The sequence below is a fragment of the Ranitomeya variabilis genome, chromosome 2, assembly GCF_051348905.1.
Source record: "Ranitomeya variabilis isolate aRanVar5 chromosome 2, aRanVar5.hap1, whole genome shotgun sequence".
Lineage (NCBI taxonomy): Eukaryota > Metazoa > Chordata > Amphibia > Anura > Dendrobatidae > Ranitomeya > Ranitomeya variabilis.
The window spans coordinates 338,776,238-338,791,509 of NC_135233.1; the positions used below are offsets into that span (position 1 = coordinate 338,776,238).

The following is a 15,272-nucleotide window of genomic DNA, read 5'->3' on the forward strand; positions in this document are numbered from 1 at the left end:
TTGTGTGGGTTTCCTCCGGGTTCTCCGGTTTCCTCCCACACTCCAAAGACATACTGATAGGGAATTTAGATTGCGAGCCCCATCGGGGACAGTGATGATAATGTGTGCAATCTGTAAAGCGCTGCGTAATATGTTAGCACTATATAAAAATACAGATTATTATTTATTATTTTACCTTTGTCCCATTCCTTTTAAAACTGCTTATAAACGTGTGTATTTTCCGCAGATTTGTCATTACTTCCACTGGTAAAGCTAGACTTTTCGTGTAATAAGATCACAGAAATCCCAGTAAGCTACAGGAAGCTTCGGCAGCTTGAAGTATTAATTTTGGATAATAATCCTATGCAGATGCCTCCAGCACAAGTAGGTGGTCGGCTGAACATGCCTGGTTTTGTTGATTTTTTTTATTTGTATAGTAAAAAAATACAGAAAAGTGGTACTTAGAGGAGTGATCTAAAACTAATATTGTTTTTAATCCTAAATGTCTGTCTATTGTAATGTAATCTCTTTTCTAATATACTTGGATTAATAATTCCCATTCCCTCTCTACCCTAACTGCTTTTTCTTTTTTTTACCTACTTTTTGACATTTCATTTGTGAATCCCCAGTGCATGCTGGGATACTCAAACCGTACATAATTGGAACAAAGGATGCGGTCGCTGCTGCACTCTTCGCCCCCACCATGTAACGAAGCGTCATCAGTAAACTCATCAGTTTCAGGGGCTGGGATAGTCCCTGTTCTGCTGAGCATGTAGCAGTTCTGACATGCTGAGTATTAACTCCCTGTGCTATATTCTTTTCAATGCACAGCGCTCCCTCACCAGCTCAAATAAGAAGTAACAAGCTGGTAACAGAGCGCACTGTCACAGCGCATTGAAAGGCAAGAACATGGCAAGCAAGGAGAGCAGAGACCATGTCTACCCCCGAAATAAAATTTTGGGGGGTGAAACTGGTCTCTCACCTTACAATGCACACCGACACTGTTCTTTCTTGATTACTCCATTAGAACCAGCGAAGGAGCGCACTGTCACTAGTACGTTGGAATTCACAACAGACACATGCTCAATAGAGCAGGGACTAGCCCAGTCCCTGAAATGGACATCGCTGATGAAGTTTCATGTCAGGGTGGGGACAGAGCCTGCGGCAGTGACTGCATCCCCCACCCCTTTATATAATCCCATTTGAGAGTCCCCAGTACATGAGGGATACTCAAACGAATTGTCATCAAAACTTAAATAAAATAAAAATAAGGCAGAGTAGAGAGGGAACGGTATGGACTTTTTAATTAAACTATATTAGAAAAGTGATTGGACTATTACATTATTTGGACATTTTAGGATTAAAATAAATATTAGTTTCAGACTACTCCTTTAAAGGTTAATTCCCCCCAAAATCAAGTTATAATTTGTTTATATTATTGTGGATATCTTGCTGATCTTTACTGGTCTGCAGTGTTCCCGAGAACAGGAATCTTGGAACCAGGCTATGCAGCCGCGTTCTGAATGTAGAGGAGGTGTGCGTGCTCAGCCTCCACACCTATCATTGTCTATTGGACGGCGGGTGATAGTCGAGTGATCTACAGTCCTATAGAAAATAAAGTGAAGGCTGAGCGTGCACCTCCTTTCAGGACTGGGCTGTGCAGAGCCTATGGATAAGGGGATAATTCAGATTTTAATTTCTGAGAATAAAGAATGCAGAACTGAAAAATCTTGAATTTTACAAGCTCAGCAACAAGAGTTGGAACATATAAGGAGAAGGCTAAGCAATATTTTCTTGAAGCTTGTCTACAAAATTATCTAAATGGATTTCTTACCAATTCATCAGATTGAATAATCTTTTTTTTTTTTCTTTTTTTTTGTTGTTGTACGGATACAGATTTGCCTGAAAGGGAAAGTTCACATATTTAAGTTTCTGAATATTCACGCTTGCTGCCGGACAGAGAAGAAGCCGGACTCTCTGGACTTGCCGCCTCTAGTGAAAAGACTCCCTTCTCAGCCTCTCACAGACAGGTATGTGCCCAGCGCTCTTCCAACATTCTTGTTTTTTCTGCATGAAACTAAACTAATAAATTGTTTAAAGAAAATCATTTACTAATATTTCATATTTTTCATTGTCAACCAAAACCCGAGCTCACTATTCCAGCTGGGCCCTGGTGCTCTGATGCAGTCATGCAGCTTTCCCAAGGTGCAGGGGGTACACTGGACTTCAGCATAATAAAAAAAAATGATGGTTTAGAAAAGTTTTTTTTATTTTTCTTTCTATGATTGAATTTAGGCTGAAGTTAAGTGTAGACCTGTAAAGTAATTGTGAGAAACAAGGAAAAGCGAAAAAAAAGTGCAAGACGTGATCAGAGCAAATGATGGCTGACTAAGGGTATGTTTCCATGTTCAGGAAACGCTGCGTTTTTGACGCTGCGTTTTTCCACAGCGTCAAAAACGCAGCGTCCAGATGTTACAGCATAGTGGAGGGGATTTAATGAAATCCTGACTCCACTATGCGTTAAAAAACGGATGCGTTTTTGCCGCGAAAACGCACATGCGGTGCGTTTTTTCAAAACGCAGCATGTTGCTACTGTGAGCAAAACACGCAGGTACACCGCAGGTGACCTGCCAGTGATCTCAGGTGCAGTTTTGGTCAGGATTTTACCTGCATAAAATCCTGACCAAAGCCTGAAGCAAAACTGAACGTGGACACATACCCTAAGGGTATGTTTCCACGGTCAGGAAACGCTGCTTGTTTGACGCTGCGCAGAGCTGCAGCGTCAAACAAGCAGCGTCCAGATGTTCCAGCATAGTGGAGGGGATTTTATGAAATCCCGTCTCCACTATGCGTGGAAACCTGCACGCGGCGGCCCTGCGACTACGGACATGCTGCGCGTCTTTTCAGATCGCAGCATGTCCGTACACCTTGCGGGGACGCAGCGTCCCCGCAAGGCATATCACAGGGCCCTATGGGAGCGAGCGATCATCCCGGATGTGAAGAGTTAACACATCCGGCATGATCGTGTCCCAGAAAGGGGGCGGGGCTTAGCGCCTTGCGGCTTCGTCGCTGCGGCGATACCGCCGGCCATCCTGAACGTGGAGACATAGCCTAATAAGCGCAGCAGAAACTGCTTTTTGGTGACTCTGCCTTCTTGTCAGTCTTGCACTGTGTGTACACAGCCGTACAGACAGGTCAAAGCGGTCATGCACAATAACTTGCTACGAGACAACCCCAGATCAGAACATTATTTATGGGAAAATGCAGAAAATTCACAAATATCTCAGGAATTTCTCAATGTTTTTTTTTTTTTTTTCGTGACCCTATTTCTAATATTGCATTTAAAGCCAGTTTCACACATTCGTGCAGCTTGCACCGTTTTTGCTTTGGCCTGTGAAGCAAATGGCTAAGGACAGGAGACTTGGTGTTCGGACCAGGTTTTTTTTGACTGGTCGATGTTTCACTCTTCTGGGAAACTGGCCTAAAACTTAAAAACATTTATTATATCATTTGCGCCTTTTTTTGTCTGACTTTTCATTTCGGCTTTTTTTTTCTTTTTTTGTGTTTTCCATTGTGGTTATTGTCTTATGTTTCTTAGCTGATTCATCAATTGCATCGTCTCTAAAAAGTTGTTAAACTTTTGTGCAAATGTTTTCTATTTTCTCCCTGGAGTGATTTTATATACACTAGGTAATTTGCACCATTTAGTAAAACAGGCGGCTTTATGCAAAAAGTTGCAAGACAGATCAAAGACCGGAAGTAAAGGTGCGTTATTTTTTCGCACAAAATTCATTCATGATTTTAAATGAGGGGCACAGCCATGCCCGTTAACCTCCTCACTATTTTGTCTGCAGCAGGATGTCTAGAAGCACATAAAACACTGGCATTTCAGAGAAAATATACTATGAAGGTCCAGCCAGGGGCCTAAAGCTGGAGACCAGACTAGTCCGACTCCACTGCCGCCCGGCTCTTGTTGGCACTGATAGATGTGAGGGACCGATCTCTCTCTCGTGCATACATAGACGGAGACCTGTCGCTCACATCTAGTAGTGCTGGGAAGAGCCGGCTACGCTAGTCTGAAATGCCAGTGTTTCAGAGAGTGATATACCAGGCTGCCCACAGTTTGAGCAGCATGAATCGCCTGATTAGTTCCCTTTAAAGATTTGGACGTCCACCATCATGACATGTAGCACGTTTTATTTTCTATTTTCTACCACTTCTAGTATTGAAGACTTTTACCCAAGTAAAAACCATGGACCCGACTCTGGGATTGGCAGTGACAATGGGGATAAGCGTCTGTCCACAACCGAAGTACGTGATGCAACTCTGCTCTGTGGTTATGGTGGGGGGGAAGTCTTATAAATCTGTAATGTGTTTTGTCTATTGGTCTGATTGTGAAGTGCCCACAGGCGTCACGTGGCCACTGAGGCTGAAGGTGGACACAGCCCGTGCATCCATCATGTCTGCCATCTACTTGTATCTCCGCAGAGAGTGAAAGCTGCCTATGGCGTAGGATATTTCTTACTATAGTGACCTGTCGCCCTTTATTCTCTTCTCGCGTGCAGCCTTCTGACGATGATACAATCAGCCTTCACTCTCAGGTATCCGAATCAAGAGACCAGGCACTGAAGAATGACAATCATTTACTAGGGAGTAAGCTGGACTCTCATAAAGGTACGCTGCTTCTCCAGTGCAGTGTGATGCGGACAAACTTGCAGGACAGATATGTTCACATTGTGTTGATAGCGGTCTAGCGCCATCTAGACTAAAAAAAAAAGAAAATGTTCAGCAACTTTTGCATGTCAAAAAGAGATGTCCAACAGAAGACTTAGACATGCACTACAAAAGTGGAGGAATACAGTCTGGATTTTTCTACACTGCTCAACAAAATAAAGGGAACACTTAAACAACAGAATATAACTCCAAGTAAATCATACTTCTGTGAAATCAAACTGTCCACTTAGGAAGCAACACTGATTGACAATCAATTTCACATGCTGTTGTGCAAATGGAATAGACAACAGATGGAAATTATTGGCAATTATCAAGACACCCTCAATAAAGGAGTGATTCTGCAGGTGGGGACCACAGACCACATCTCAGTACCAATGCTTTCTGGCTGCTGTTTTGGTCACTTTTGAATGTTGGTTGTGCTTTCACACTCGTGGTAGCATGAGACGGACTCTACAACCCACATAAGTGGCTCAGGTAGTGCAGCTCATCCAGGATGGCACATCAATGCAAGCTGTGGCAAGAAAGTTTGCTGTGTCTGTCAGCATAGTGTTCAGAGGCTGGAGGCGCTACCAGGAGACAGGCCAGTACACCAGGAGACGTGGAGGGGGCTGTAGGAGGGCAACAACCCAGCAGCAGGACCGCTACCTCAGCCTTTGTGCAAGGAGGAACAGGAGGAGCACTGCCAGAGCCCTGCTGCAAAATGACCTCCAGCAGGCCATAAATGTGCATGTGTCTGCACAAACGGTTAGAAACCAACTCCATGAGGATAGTCTGAGTGCCGACGTCCACAGATGGGGGTTGTGTTCACAGCCCAACACCGTGCAGGATGCTTGGCATTTGCCACAGAACACCAGGATTGGCAAATTTGCCACTGGTGCCCTGTGCTTTTCACAGATGAAAGCAGGTAAACACTGAGCACATGTGACAGACATGACAGAGTCTGGAGACGCCGTGGAGAGCGATCTGCCTGCAACATCCTTCGGCATGACCGGTTTGGCAGTGGGTCAGTAATGGTGTGGGGTGGCATTTCTTTGGAGGGCCTGCACAGCCCTCCATGTGCTCGTCAGAGGTAGCCTGACTGCTATTAGGTACCGAGATAAGATCATCAGACCCCTTGTGAGACCACATGCTGGTGCTGTTGGCCCTGGGTTCCTCCTAATGCAGCACAATGCCAGACCTCATGTGGCTGGAGTGTGTCAGCAGTTCCTGCAAGATGAAGGCTCTGAAGCTATGGACTGGCCTACCCATTCCCCACACCTGAATCCGATTGAACACATCTGGGACATCATGTCTCTCTCCATCCACCAACGTCATGTTGCACCACAGACTGTCCCGGAGATGGCGGATGCTTTAGTCCAGGTCTGGGAGCAGATCCCTCAGGAGACCATCCGCCGCCTCATCAGGAGCAGGCCCAGGCATTGTAGGAAGGTCAGACAGGCACATGGAGGCCACACACACTACTGAGCATCATTTCCTTGTCTTGAGGCATTTCCGCTGAAGTTGGATCAGTCTGTAACTTCATTTTCCACTTGATTTTCAGCATCATTCCAACTCCAGACCTCCGTGTGATAGTTGTGATATAGTTGTGATTTACGTTGATCATTTTTAGGTTTTGTTGTTCTCAACACATTCCACCATGCAATGAATAAAGATTTACAACTGGAATATTTAATTCAGTGAAATCTAGGATGTGGAATTTTAGTGTTCCCTTTATTTTTTTGAGCAGTGTATAATTAAAAAAATAAATAAAAATTCTTCAGACACATCAGTGCTGCAAAGAGGACATTCTGCGTCATTCACATTCTATTTCTGTAAAGACTTTCATAAAAGGTTTTTTTTTCCCCATTTATTTTTATAAATACATTGCACATACTTATGAGAGCTTGGGTGTGTGTATACAGATTTTTGTCATTGTGAAATTCTGATTTTGACTACATCATTTTTTTTTTTATTCTTGCAGGTCACGATCAGGAGATTTATGACTACGACCCCAGCGCTGAAGATACAGATCACAGTGACGTTCAGCTTACTGGTCCCTTTGTTTCTTATATTAAGGTAGTGGTTGTACAGATGTAAACTGCACTATGATCCCTCTTTTTGCTGTCTTGCATATCTGAGGTCTTTGTTTCCCCATTTATTTAAGGAAAGAGGGAAACTAAGTGATAAATCCGAGAAAGTTGAAGAAAACGAAGAGTGGGAAGAGGAACAAAGGTATTTTTTACTCTCTTATTCTCCCTTAAGTTTAAAAAAATGTAAAAAAAAATATATGCATGCATGCCATTTCAGCCCCAGTTGTGGCTTAAAGGCTCACACATGGAGTCGAAACGTCACATGATGGTCTATTAAATAGCAGTTTTTCTACTTGAGATGGTGTGCTACTTCCAGATAATCATCAGATAATCCGCAAAATACAGGGTGTGTGTGTGTGTGTGTGTGTGTGTGTGTGTGTGTGTGTGTGTGTGTGTATTTTCTGATAATAAGAGGCACTTCAAATTTTGAGGAAAAAAATTTTCTTTAATAAAATGGTGGTGCTTCTTACAATCCATGTGTCTTATTGCTTACCGGGGGTGGTGGCTGTGGTGAAGCGGGGTCCCAGGGTTGCTGCTGGCGGAGCCAGGAGTGGGGCGATGCTGTGGACCCCAGACTGGGAGAAAGGGGTGTTTAGATGTGCGACGCTCTGGGTGTTCAGTGGTGCAGGGTCTCCGCCGACATTTTGTGAAAGCCTGGGACCCCCGTACTTCCATGGTTTGCTTTGCGCTGGTGGCGGTGCAGATGGAGATTTTGACGTGGAGATCTCATCTCCTGAGATCTTGGTGCCAAGATCTCCGTCTGTGCATGCGCTGTCCCCGGCAGCCATTTTCCCAGAGTCCACCGCAGTGTAAACCATGGAAGTACGGGGGGCTCTGGGCTTTCACAAAATGTCCTAGGAGCCCCTGCCCCACTGAACACCCGCAGTGGCGCACCTCCAAACATCTCATCCCAGCCTGCGGCCTGCAGCAAAGCTCAAATTTGAGGGGAAAAAAGTGTCTTATAATAAAAAAAATACGGTATATAATATCTATCTCTATATCAGGCTAAAAAAATATATATGAAATTGTCGCGGGGGAAAAAAAAATACAAAAATTGATTTTGTTATTTAATTATCAAGCAGCGATACAATATATAAACAACTACCGTTTAAAAATATACGATAAAAATACAAAACAATCATACAAAAAAGTGTGCAGCACAGGACGGCCTTCCTGGTGCATCCTTTGGTTTGGTGATTGGTTTTGGTTCTTGGTTTAAGTGGTCTCCACTTTCTTTTTCCTCAAAAGACACCCGGGTGAGCTAATATTACTATATTTATGATTGTGATACTGATTTATATATAGCCTTTATTTTATTTGGGTTGTTCTTTTGTAATTTTCTCTAAAAATTGATTTTGGTAGCTGAACAAATGCACTCGCAGATATGTAAAAACTGTGACTGGTTATTTAAGATCAAAACACTATCTGTTAGTTAGATCTGGCTAAGAAAGTCGCTGGCAAACTCTGACTGCAGCTTATCTCCACTGAATACAAAAGGATCGGGCATTGAAATTCCGACTCCTCGTCCGTCCTTTTCCCTGCCGTCTCCTGTAAGGGGCTTTCACACGGTGTTCTGGAACCTGTTAGTTGTCCCTTCGGGGCTTACATCCGAACCCCCCATAATGGTGCTGACAAAACAAACATGTTCTTTGTCGTGCATCATTTTCTTCCGTGTGCTCCTCCATCTACGTAGTAGAGCTGTAATTTTTTTTGTACCATTTTGGAGTACGTACAATGTATTTTGGTGGGAGGAGTGGTGACCAAAAATGACTTTTCTGGAGCTTTTATTTTATGGATTTATAACCAGTAACTATACATCTTGATAAATCCTTGTTCTATGGATGTGGCAATACTGACATGTTGTTTTTCTATTTTATTTAATTTTTAATGGATTTCTGGATTAGGATTTTTTTCCACTTTCTACATAGTAGTTGACCCATTCAGTAACTTTAAAAAAATAAAATAAAACTCACCTACATTGAAAGTAATGATCTCCTATGAAGAGAAGCAGCAGGATGGCAGTGCCTGTCATGGTAAACCATTAGCACTGCTGGGCAAGGCCAGCCAAAGCGTATGCTTAAACCCATTTACATGCCTGGCTGGCTGTGGGGTCCTCTTGCTGTGGGTGCCAGAAGCAGGACCTGTCGGGGTGGTCCATTCCTTACCCCTGGGCAGTTTTTGATGAGACCACCGCCTTTACCCCCCAGGGGTTTGCAGGCTTTTGTGTTTGCACATGTTTATTTCAGTTGCTCTGAAACATCTTCTGTTCCTTTTTCAGAGACCTCCATGGAGTCTGTATAACCCATTTTATGTGCTTTGCATTTCTGTATACTTGCAAAAGATTATTTCTGCTCCAGCGACGCGAAGCAACCAAACCTGGCCGGGAGCGTGATTTTCTTGTGTGTTTTTCATGTCAGGATTCAGAAGGAGCAATTGTTAGAAGAGGAAGAAGAGGATGAAATAAAGGAAGTAACAGACCTGAGGAAAATAGCAGCACAGTTACTACAGCAAGAAAAGCACAACAGGTAGCACGCCCTTTTACACTGCAGGATGTGTGATCAATAGCTTGTGCTTTTTAGAGCTATTTTTACTTTTATGTACCGACACAAAAGCGGCAAGTTGTAAAATCGGAACCACATAATGCCACCACCAAGGACTGATATTGCCGGCCACATAACATATGTAATCTACCAACCAGAGACGCCCGGGCGTGACCACAAATGGTTAAAAAAAGAAAGTACAATCTTTATGCACAGAAATGATAAACCACATGCAAAATCAGGGGAGCAATAGCGACATCTGCTGGCCAAACAGGAGTATGACATAAGTGTAAGCTGCAGGGGATCTGATAAATCTTTCCACTCTGGAATTTTTGGGTTGGATAGTAGCTTCGATCAGGCGACCTGCTGTCAGACTCACTTTTTAAAGCCATTTATACTATATTTTAGGCCTGCATAATCAGAATTAATGAACGTGCATTTAGTACTTGTATTGCTTCATACATGTGCAAGTGAGGTGTCAGCAGTCGCAGATCATCAAAAGAGGTCACACGAAACGGCATAAGAAGAACAACACCCCATGTCGCACTGCCTTGATTCTGGGAATAGTGCCCTATGCCAACCATTGAGTGTCAGCACCCCCTCTGCCCGCTTACACCACTAAAATAATACAGGATCTTGTAAATGCCTAATAATTACTATTATAGTCATCTGAACATGGGAAGTCAAGGAAAATACGGGGCCCATAGACCCCCACTCCCTAAAATATGCAAAAAAAATATCAATTTACTAAATGGCAGAAAACACTGCAGAATATAACAAGAAGGGTATGATAAAAATCAGGATGAAAGGTGAAGACTGGAGCATAAAGGGGCACACCGATGGGCAGCAACAGTCTTGAGTATATGCATATACTATAGCTGTGAATATTGCAATAGCCGTACAAAATATACATGTATATAACTGCGCAGGGCCTGTGATTATATGGAGATCAAGGCATGGATCTTGGTACTGACCACACACACAGCAGCCATGAAAATGCGAAAACCTTATGCACTGCATATCAACCATGTTATTGCTTACCTATTACTCTATGTGCCAAGAGGTGGGCCCGCAACCCCGAGGCGCGTTTTGCATTGCCTTCCTCGTGGTGGTTGTTACTCTAACATGTGTAAGGAGCCTGTTCACGTTTAGTGTGAGGTACGTTTTAAAACCACACAACAGGTATTTAATGATGCCGCTTGGCCGAGCTGTAGCCCCTAATGTTTGGGCGTAGTACAATTATGCTTCCAGTCTCCATTTAGAATGACTTCTATAAAGCGCAACACATCGCACCTTTCTGTGGTTCTCGCATGTGCTCGATCCGTAGATGACAAGGTAATGTGATGTTAACAGCTCCTTTCCCAGATACCCCCCACATTTCTTCAGAAAAGTAGTGGTAAGATACTTTTGGAGTTGAGCTTTAATGGGTTATTCTCAAAACCGTAAGTTATATCCTCCCCCTATTACTTACTGATCGCTAGGGGTCCTACACCTGGGAAGCCCCAGTAATTTTGAGAATGGGGTTTTGTACCCTTCTTTCTCCTGCAGTCCCATGGAACTTGAATGGAGTGAAGGTCTCTCTTCTTTTCAAGATGGGGTCTGATCTCAGAGACCTGTTCTTGGTATCCCTGGGGGTAGCACTGGTCGGACCCCCAACGATCAATATTTTTTTTTTTTTTATGGTTTAGAACTCGAATATTAGCACTGCATGCCATCTTTGCAGGTCTGTAAAGGCTACGGATACTTTTGGGGGCTTGTAAGTTTGGTTTGAATATCTTGTTTTCTCCTGCATCCCCTATGTATCACATGGCAAGCTGCAGAATTCCTTTCACTAGCAAATCGCTGTCTCCATCCCTGATCTCTTCTCTCCTGAATGGTTTCATAGCCTGATTTATGTTCAGATCAGAGCTGAGATTTGCTTTGCTCATAAATCTGTTTAAAGAACCGTCCAGGAGAGGAGAGATAAGGGTACAGACCGGCGTTGTCACAGTGTAATGGATCTGCTCCTGGCAATCTCTAGCTTGCTATGTATTGTGCTGTATAGAAGCTGCAAAAGCCAAACTGATGGAAATGTTTTATTCCAGTCTGTAACAATTTGTAATAAAAAATGGATGCATTTTAGTAAAATAAAATACAGGAATTTCCCCCCAAAAGTCTCATTACCTTTAATAACTATTTAACACTGCTCTGACTTCTTCTCTCCGCTGTCTGTAGAATAGACAATTAATCTTAATCTGTTTCTTCCCTTTCCTGACAAAACTAACAACTCTCCACTTTCCGAACTCTCTCCTCCTGCCTTCTTCATCTTTGGGTTTGGTTGGTTTGATTGATCTTTGTGGAACAGACGGAGGCCATTAAGTTATAGAACGTCATTCAGTGAAAAGCTCTTCCAGAGGACGAGAGCCGCGGGGCGGGTGTCAAGGTATCTAATCTAGCGACTTACTAGGGGTGAACTCCGGTGTTGAACACATTATTGTGCCATTTAACTTCACCTTCATTTAACGTGGCAGTCTTACGAAGACAACCTATATGTGCAATTGGGGCATTTGGTCATAATAAAGGATGGTCACCTGGGTGGATGGGATGCCCCATGATATGTGCCAAAAAGGAGAGCCACTGTGTCTTGTTCTGACGGATTTAAAGGGGTGGTCCACTACTCAGCCAATTCCCTCTCAATTACAATATTCCTCTCATCTAAAAGAAAAAAACACCATGTACTCGCTCCGGCGCCATGCCAGTGATGGCGGCACCAGGACTCGTGTGACTCTGTCATCTGCCGCTAATGTTGAGCTCTACTTTTATTGCCTTTGGATGAAACTGACATCTGAAAGAAGTGAGAAGTGCTGTCCTCTGACTTCTTCCAAATGTCAGTTTCGTCCGAAGCGTGAGTGTGGCCGCTGATTGGCTGCAGGGCTCACATGACATAATATGTCCGGCAAGCCCCAGGAGACTCAGCGCCAACATTGCTGGAATGGTCCTGGAGATTTGTATTTTAACACTGGAATATAGCAAAGATGAAAGGGTCTGAATAGCGGACAACCCCCTTAAGATGTCCTTGTATTGCTACGTTTGCATTGGAAAGGTGACCGTGTAATACTGGTGTTTTCTCTGTAGGGAAATAGTGGCCGGCACCTCCAGCAAAAAGCTGGTTGCCCCTACTTCCAAATTGCTGTTATCTTATAACAATCGCCTTTTATTGCATGCTGTCTCACACGTGATTTCTTCGCTTCCGTTCTCTTTGTATGTTTTGTATACTTTTCTGACCAATGATCACGAAAGTACTCTCGGAGTGATACCTTTATTGGCTAACCAGAAAATATGTTTGCAGCTTTCAGAGCACAGAGGCTGCTTCTTCAGGCAAGATTACAAATAGATTAATAAGAAAAAAGCACAACATTTAAGGGATATTACAGCAGGACATTTGTTCATGAGGTGGAAGAGGTGAAGCCTCCTAAAGAGAAGCCAAGGAAATCAAATCGGGCATTTTCTTACAAATGGAGAGGTGGTGGGAATAATGTTCTTAGTTATCTGGAGTCCGTCTGGTGGAGGTGTGAATTGTATCCATGTAGTGACTCATAAATCCAGGTGTTAAATTGAGTCCTAGAGTCAAAGAATGAAACATCTTTATCAGTTTGAATTCCCAAATTTTTAGTATTAAGAGTTTTAACCCCTTCTTGACCTTGGGATTTTTCGTTTTTCCGTGTTCGTTTTTCACTCCCCTCCTTCCCAGAGCCATAACTTTTTTATTTTCCCGTCAATTTGGCCATGTGAGGGCTTATTTTTTGCAGGACGAGTTGTACTTTTGAACAACATCATTGGTTTTACCATGTCGTGTACTAGAAAACGGGAAAAAAATTCCAAGTGTGGTGAAATTGCAGAAAAAGTGCAATCCCACACTTGTTTTTTGCTTGGCTTTTTTGCTAGGTTCACTAAATGCTAAAACTGACCTGCCATTTTGATGCCCCAGGTCACTATGAGTTCATAGACACCTAACGTGTAGGTTATTTTTTACCTAAGTGGTGAAAAAAAATTCCAAACTTTGCTTAAAAAAAATAAATAAAATTGCGCCATTTTCCGATACTCGTAGCGTCTCCATTTTTCATGATTTGGGGTCGGTTGAGGGATTATTTTTTGCGTGCCGAGCTGACATTTTTACTGATAGCATTTCGGTGCAGATACGTTCTTTTGATCGCCTGTTATTGCATTTTAATGCAATGTCGCGGCGACCAAAAAAAGTAATTCTGGCGTTTCGATTTTTTTTTCTCGTTACGCCGTTTAGCGATCAGGTTGATGCTTTTTTTTTATTGATAGGGCGATTCTGAACGTGGCGATACCAAATATGTGTAGGTTTGATTTTTTTTTTATTGATTTATTTTGATTGGGGCGAAAGGGGGGTGATTTAAACTTTTATATTTTTTTTATTTTTTTCGATCTGCTGTTCGCTGCTATGTAGTAGAAAATCAGGTGTGCTGTGAGCGCCGACCGCATGGTGGCGCTCACAGCTGCCGGGGATCAGTAACCATAGAGGTCTCAAGGACCTCTATGTTTACAATGGAGAAGCATCGCCGACCTCCGATCATGTGACGGGGGTCGGCGATGCGCTCATATCCGGCCGCCCGGCCGGATGCGGTAGTTAAATGCCGCTGTCTGCGTTTGACAGCGGCATTTAACTAGTTAATAGCGGCGGGTGAATCGCGATTTCACCCGCCGCTATTGCGGGCACATGTCAGCTGTTCAAAACAGCTGACATGTCCCGGCTTTGATGCGGGCTCACCGCGGAGCCCTGCATCAAAGCAGGGGAGCTGACCTCGGACGTACTATCCCGTCCGAGGTCAGTAAGGGGTTAAGTCTGTCATACAATGTCCAGGTCCAGAGAAATGTTTTCCCACAGGCGTGGGACTAACAAAGGGACTAAGATTCTGTCCCGCAAAACAGCTTGATACGGCTCCAGTTTTGTTGTGATATTGAGGAATTCTTGCACAGATTGCGACTTTTTTGTTAATTTATTTATAATTCTGCCTGAAGAAGGAGCCTATGTGCTCTGAAAGCTGCAAACGTATTATTTTCTGGTTAGCCAATAAAGGAATCACTCCGAGAATACTTTTGTCATCATTGGGCAGAAAAGTATTCACATCGATTTTTCTGGCTAACCCGATGTCACAATATAATTTTGTTATTGTACGTTATGTTTTGTATATGCACACAATGATTGGGCACTTTTTTAGAGACCCCAGCTGCATGTTAGACTTCCAGAACCGCAGTAATTCACCGTGGTGTACAGTTTACTAAATACTGAAGTTTGTTTGGTTTTCTTTAGTGCTCTGATACATGTTAAGAACCGCTTTTTTTATTTTTTGATCAAGGACACCCCGTCCCCCATCAACATAGTGTCTCCCAGCAGCTGGCTCAGAGTCACCATATTGATGCTGAGGACAGAGAAGACCCCTGATCCACATAGCACAGAATTGACCAGAACTGACAAGCTCAAGTGATCCAACAGCCCAAGCCTCCCATAGTAGCTAGCATTACAGGTGTGCGCCACAGCACCCAGCAAATGCTAAAGTTGTCCTGCAGGAATTTTGCTCCATGACTGCATAGCGTCTTGCTTTACCGCCAGGGATGTGGAGTTAGTAAGCCAAAAAACCTACTCCAATGCCTCAACTTCCATGACTCCACAGCACTGGTCACTACTAAGCATGTGCATTAAGTGCAGCACAGATTCATCTCTAGTACAAGCAGAGATCCTTGGATCAGGAACAGAACAGATATTTATAGGACATATAACTCCGACTCCACCCCACTGCCTCACTACTGAGCATGTGCATTAAGTGCAGCACAGATTCATCTGAACTCCGACTCCACAGCACTGGTCACTACTAAGCCTGTACATAAAGTGCAGCACAGATTCATCTCAACTAGACTCCACAGCACTGGTCACTACTGAGCATGT

General features: G+C 43.4%; 1 protein-coding gene across 3 annotated transcripts in view; it reads left to right on the forward strand.

The window, feature by feature from the left end:
• Positions 1–15,272, forward strand: part of LRCH2 (leucine rich repeats and calponin homology domain containing 2) — a 111,067-nt gene that overhangs the window by 45,868 nt on the left and 49,927 nt on the right. For 2 of the 3 annotated variants that reach the window (XM_077285383.1, XM_077285384.1), the window contains exons 5-12: positions 227–363; positions 1,876–2,009; positions 4,203–4,290; positions 4,545–4,653; positions 6,674–6,768; positions 6,857–6,924; positions 9,200–9,307; positions 11,667–11,744. In XM_077285383.1, the coding sequence (XP_077141498.1) occupies positions 227–363; positions 1,876–2,009; positions 4,203–4,290; positions 4,545–4,653; positions 6,674–6,768; positions 6,857–6,924; positions 9,200–9,307; positions 11,667–11,744 (817 nt within the window). The remainder of the gene's footprint in view (positions 1–226; positions 364–1,875; positions 2,010–4,202; positions 4,291–4,544; positions 4,654–6,673; positions 6,769–6,856; positions 6,925–9,199; positions 9,308–11,666; positions 11,745–15,272) is intronic. The other variant, XM_077285385.1, reaches the window with a different exon arrangement.